Source organism: Odontomachus brunneus, unplaced genomic scaffold, assembly GCF_010583005.1.
Source record: "Odontomachus brunneus isolate Ranch 3 - 2012 unplaced genomic scaffold, Obru_v1 Obru_scaffold_013, whole genome shotgun sequence".
In the NCBI taxonomy this organism is placed as follows: Eukaryota; Metazoa; Arthropoda; class Insecta; order Hymenoptera; family Formicidae; genus Odontomachus; species Odontomachus brunneus.
Window position 1 is genome coordinate 923,365 of NW_022639463.1, and position 6,485 is coordinate 929,849.

Consider the following 6,485-nt stretch of genomic DNA (forward strand, 5'->3'; position numbering starts at 1 on the left):
TTTGCTTTAGCTCTGATGATGTAATTAAGGTATGCTAAAAAAGCTCGTCAAAATTTGGTTAAAATAAGGTGGAACAAATGTTTTAGTTGTGAGAACCAATATTTTATTATTTGAACGAAAGGTTTGATATTTCAAAACGAAAATGAAACAGGTTTAGTTTCAGAGAATCAAATCTTTGATAGAACGAAATTTTGGTCCTCACAACCGAAACATTTTCGACCTTATTTTAACCAAATTTTAGTTAACCCAACTAAATGAATTTTTCAGTGTAGTTATCTTCGTATGTGTGATAATTAATATAGGGTGCAATCCATTAGACGCTACGAATGCTTTAAACTTTAAAGCACTGTAGCTATAAACCAATCATGGCTTTTTTTGGGCGTCTTAAAGCGTTTGCAGCGGTCAAAAGATCTATACTTTTCTGCACATTGAGAGAAAAACGTTTGGTATATACAACTATAATCATATAAAGAAATAATTATTAAAAATTATGATCAAGACAACCATTTTTTAATCAATTGCACTATAATTTTAGTGATAATAGTCTTATATGCACTACTACTATCTTCATGTTGGAACAACAAAAAAATATAGTTGATGTCAAATTGGGCCTCAACTATATTTTTTGGTTGTTCCAACACGAAGTAGTAGTAGTAACATGCATATAAGATTATTACCACTAAAATTATAGTACAATTGACTAAAAAATGGCTGTTTTGACCATAATTTATAGCAATTATTTTTCTATATGATTATAGTTACAAATACCAAACATTTTTCTCTCAGTGCATCAACTACGTTATGCAGTATTTGGTCGTACCGATCTGAAATCGGTTGGAATGACATTTGCCACGGATATACTCCAATTGGAGCAACCAGATATCACTGCTGCAACGCAATTGCTGCCAGCAATTGCTCTGTGGTCGCAGCGACCACATAATTAGTTATTCGTAATTTTACTGTTAAATCTGGCATAACCACGTGACACTCGGGGTCGAAGATTTGAAACCAAGCAAAATATCGTCCTGCCTCGCGGGAGATGTGTGTCGGGGCGCCCCCGTGGCAAGGTGCACCCTTCCACACCCCGCTGCGCGTGGAGACCGCGTTCAGGCGCCAGGGCGGCACGCGATCGCGGAATCAACGGCGGCGGAAACGTCGCGATACTGGCATCGACGGCGCTTTAGTGGAGACCGGCCGCTCGTGGCGAACGCAACCCCAGCAGAAGCACCCCCGTTCTCGTCGGGCTGTGCTGAGTCGAGAAGCCCTGAGGAAACCGTATTGCCGCCAGCCATCCTCCTCGTCATTCTCCCCCATCGCCGAAGGGAGCACTCGCTGGCCTTACCTTCCCGGAGGAACGTCGATCTGGAGACTTCGAGCATCGAAGCGAGCTCGAAAAATGCCCCGGGTGAGTTACACTGATTTTTTTGTCTTCTTTCTCTTTCCTTCTCGCAAGTTCAGCCAGAATAAATAAGCCTGTGTCATCGCATTTCGTACGTTTTAAACGTTTTATTTTTTTATTTTATCCAGGACAAATAATTGCAGCGTTTTACCGAGAACTGTTAGGTCCTCTGATATCTTGAATAACAATCGCTTTGTTATTTAAAACATTAAAATCAGAGATAACAAGGGGGGAAGATTTTAAGATATCAAAGTGAAGAGATATCTTTGACTTGTACATTATTATATCTCCCATCTTTCATATATTAAGACGTCTGAATATGCATCATGGCCATGTTGGATCGTAACGTGAGAAATGACACGCTGAAAATTCTCGCGTGTCATTCTCAAATAAAAAGGTATTTGTATGAAAATACAGTCCACAGATTGCTTGAACATATCTGTAAAATGCTCTGAAAACTATCCTTTTTCCTAACAGTCGATATATAGCTGTAAAATTAACGTGACATGCAACTTTCTTTTTTGAACAACCCTTTGCTCATGATTTATTCATGATTTTGACACGTTGATGTTACGGGTATTTATTAATTGTCAAGGAAACAGAATAGCTTTCGAAGCATTTTACAAGCATGCTCAAGCGACCTGAATGAATTATTTTTGTCCTAGAGGAATCAAACAATATGATTGGAGCCAAAAATAACTATAATTTTAGTTAAATCACCTTTACTTTTAGTGTAAGACTTCAGTTTCGACGTATATTAAACACATACTGTTCCCTCAGAATGCATAGATTAGAAAGTTTAGATGGAGGGTAGAACGAAAATTTCGTCTCGGATTCAACTGACATTCTCAACAGACCGAATCTATCGACGCATCATCGATTCTCGATGTCTAATTGCGTAGGCCGCTCTTATCGCGTAATTGATCGGCGAAGTGTTCGAGTGAAAGGGGTGGTTCTGTATGGTTCGGTTAACGCGCGGCGAAATGAAATCGTTAGCAACATCGGTTAACTAGTTTCGCGCTGAGCGAGAGTTGATTGACTTCTTCCATTAGGCGGAACTGCAGGAACGCTGACACGTAGGAGAGTACGTGGAGGAGAGCCTATCATTACCGTCGTTTCTGTCACGATCGTGGAATCGTAGAAGTCGTAAAAGTTAATCCTCCACTGCCCAAAAAATTTTAATTCCTCATGTTTAGAAAATTTTTCGTGTATATAGGATGTTTGAAACTGAAGTGCTCAATATATACAAAATGAAATTTCACTTTTCTAATTTTTTATTTTTCTACAATAAATTTGTGGCTCTGAGGTCACGTTGGGCAGTTACTATCGTTGCCAACATACTGAAAAAGGCAGCCATAATGTGACTTTCACGTCACATTGCACTGTAAAAACTGATGTGTTAAATTTCATGTGTCTCAAATCATCCACTCTCATTTATGTGTAAATTTAACACAAAACAAATGTGGTAAAAAATAACACAATAATATGTAAAAAATTAACACAAGAATTTAACACTTGAATACCGTCAGGAATCATAGTTTGTGTTAAATTCACATATGTATAATGTTAAATTACTTAAAATAAAACGTTACTTTAACATTTGAGAGAATTATTAATCTACGGTTTTGATGAAATGAAAATATTAAATTGACATAATCTATGTCTGACATATTAAATATGTCAATTTAATACGACCTATGATTCCTAACGTATTCAAGTGTTAAATTCTCATGTTAATTTTTTCCATATTATGCGCGTTACTTTTTAACACATTTGTTTTGTGTTAAATTTACACATAAATGAGAGTGGATGATTTGGGATACATGAAATGTATTCAATTTAACACATCAGTTTTTACAGTGCAATCAAGACAGGAATAATATTCATATTGAAGATAAATAACGATGAAAATAGATTGTGACTTGACATTGTGAGTAGTAGAGGGTTAATGGATGTTTGTATTTTGCGTTCTTTAAAACCGCAAGCGATAATAATTCGTCATGTGACGCGTGTATAAGTCTATTTAAGTATACGATACTGGTACTTGCGTGTACAGTTGATTTCATGTAAAGAAGGCAAATTGTCGAAAATATGCGTGGTCATTGAATCGAATGTGACCACTGGTCTAGTTCACGAAGTATGACGCATTCGCTGCGTGGGAGCGTGTTGACGTAAAATCATAATAATCTATTCTCGAGCAGGGGGTGAACCTGTCACGTGTCGCGACCTCATTCACTGGTCGCGTACCGCGTCCATGTCACATATGTTCTCGAGTCGAAATTTCAACCCTACTTTTAGCCCTACCACACCAATCAACGCTTATTTTGATACTCTGAAACCTACATCAACTTGTTTTGATTCCATATCTACCCGAGTCGAAATTTTGATCCTACTTTTAGCTTCACTATTCTACTCAACAACTATTTTGACTCTAAAGAAAGTGAAAAGAGAGATTTCGGATATCATCAGAATAAGTGGAAGTCAATTGTATCGTTGGAATTAAACCTGGTTTACTATTTAGTTCCTACTGTAGAATTCAATGTTCAATATAGGATCAAATTTTCGATTTACAAAAAAAAAGCCATTTCGCGTGTGTTGACGACCTCCAGGTGTATCTTCCGCGTTTGCAAAATGTATGTGATTGGAGAGAAAAAAGACGTGTAACATGTTTCACGTTTCCCCATATGTAGATTGAATTCGGAATATAGGTTTGGGATATAACTTCCAGCATATTTCGCGGGAGAAGAGGGGCGAGCGAGAGAGAAAGAGAGAGAGAGACTGATAGTGGCGAGGCAAATATATGACATATGCCGCAAATTGCGTGCGTAATAATACACGCGCACTTACTTCACATGCGTGCATTTGCACGAAACGCATCCCCACGGTAGTGCGCACTTTAACACGTGCACCGACATATTCGCCACCGTAAAGTACGATCGATACGGTAACGCGAGCAGTTCGGGTGCGGTTTCACCTTTCGTAAAGCCGATTTCTCGCCTTGTCGCCGAGGCGAAGGGATTTCGGCAATGTTGGGTATTAATTGGGAAAAATCCCCCTCGACTAAAATAATGAGCGAATCAATGAACCAAATTAATCAATTAATAATTTTAGTCAAAGAAAATTTTAGTCGACTAATGAGCACACTGGACTCATCGGCCGAGGAGAGTTCTTTCGCGATCGGGGTAGCCTTCACGCTCCACACTGAGAGAAAAATGTATGATATTTGGAACTATAATGGCATAGTAAAAATATTACAGTTAGGAATATAATTTTTATAGTAAATGTTACCATAATATTTGTAATATTTACAATATAAGTATAGTATAACTGACCCGTGTAAAATTTTTACCAAAAATTATAATTATTTGAAATAAAAAATATGGTAAGGTGGCAAATATTGAATGGTAAGAGAAATTAACTATTTTATATAGTCAATACAATTGGAATATTTGGCAAATATAGGTACATGTAACTATATTCCCAAAAGGTACTTTACCATATATATAGAGTAATAAGATGGTGACTATAAATCTGTGTTCATTCTACTATATCTTCATGTTTAGATGAACTATAAATATATGTTTGAGGCCAAAACGAACTATAAAATATAGTGAGATTATAGTTATTCCAACTATTTTTTTCTCTCAGTGCACCGAATTGCGTACGTCGAAAAATAATATGATTTTATACTTAGGAGAATTCCTTTATGTGGCCTTAAGAGAATTCTTCTAAAATTAAAAAGAAAATATCCTAACATCCAAAAAAGGACTCTAATTGCAAAGTGCTATTTCTTGTGATCTCATATTCTAAGTGAAAACAGAGCATTTCTCTTCCAATGAAGAGGAATAATATCGTGCTTAGAATATATATTTTTTTTATTTTAGAAGTCTTTTCTTTAGCCTATATACGACTATCGCTAATGATGATATTACATTTATTATACCTCTTTATGAGGGCAAAAAGGACGTTATCGCACGCGACTGTGAAAATGCCGCGATTTGCAAATCTGCGGGCACAATGTCCATCACATAATCGAGTCTTAGCATGCTGATGCAATGTTTCGATTGATATTCAACTATCTACACGGCAAAAAGAAAAAAATATATATCTATTTTCATATATTACAAATATACATGTCTAGCGACAAATATCTGCGAGATTCTCCGTTATCGAAGCTGTAAGGAAGAAAGAATACGAAAGATGTTTAACAAACGACAAGGCAACGTTTATGCAATAAACAGCATATTATTGAGTACATGAAGTCGCGTGTTGTTGCAATTCGGCGATTTTTCTTTCGTATTCATTTCAGCTGTTTCTACGATTATTGCGTTTGGACATGAGCGATTATAACGACCACTCGTGACTCGCGTGACATTTCAACGTGCTAGACTTCGGATCTTCGCCAAACTTAATCATTGGACATTGACCACGAGTAACTTCCGCGTGAGAGGCAACACTGCTCCTTCTTTTCTTTCTTCCTTTTTTAAGATTACAATTGTCGCTACTGCGAAATTACGAGCCGCGATCATGTAACAATTTCAAAATCCGCTGCGTTCGCGAATTATATTTTTTTGCATAACCGGACGCAGCTAATTAGCTGCGAACGTCAGCTAAAAATCGTGAGCGCTCATATGGCACTTTGCGATCTGTCTCGCATCCGAGAGAGAGGAAAGGAAAAAAAGAGAGAGAGAGAGAGAGGCAGGCAGAAGGAAAGAGAGGGAAATGCAAAGGTTGATGTGCAATAAAAATACGTGACATACAACAAAATCATCATTCGGCGCGTGATAACACGCGTAAGCGCCACATAGACGCCCGTAATCTCTGATTCCAGCGATTTTTCGTCGATTTTTCGTCGATTTTTCGCACGGCGCACGATAAAGTGTCATCGCGGGATGTGTAATCGCGCAAAAGTCCACGGATTCATTTTTTTTTTCGGTGGCGGTTGTCAATTTTATGATAATAATTAATCTCTTAATAAAGTTCGCTAGAACATGATAACGTCGGAGAGAGAAAATCGCGAATTCGAGCTCACAGTCACGCGAAGACTCGCGAGGAGAAATCGCAGGTTAGACAAAAGTTACCTCTC

The 6,485-nt window shown here is 37.5% G+C and overlaps 1 protein-coding gene across 1 annotated transcript in view; it reads left to right on the forward strand.

Moving 5' to 3' along the window:
• Positions 1–1,192: 1,192 nt before the first annotated feature.
• Positions 1,193–6,485, forward strand: part of LOC116841178 (rootletin) — a 29,328-nt gene continuing 24,035 nt past the window's right edge. The window contains exon 1 of the mRNA XM_032808799.1: positions 1,193–1,405. Coding sequence (XP_032664690.1) covers positions 1,397–1,405 — 9 coding nt within the window. The 5' untranslated portion in view covers positions 1,193–1,396. The remainder of the gene's footprint in view (positions 1,406–6,485) is intronic.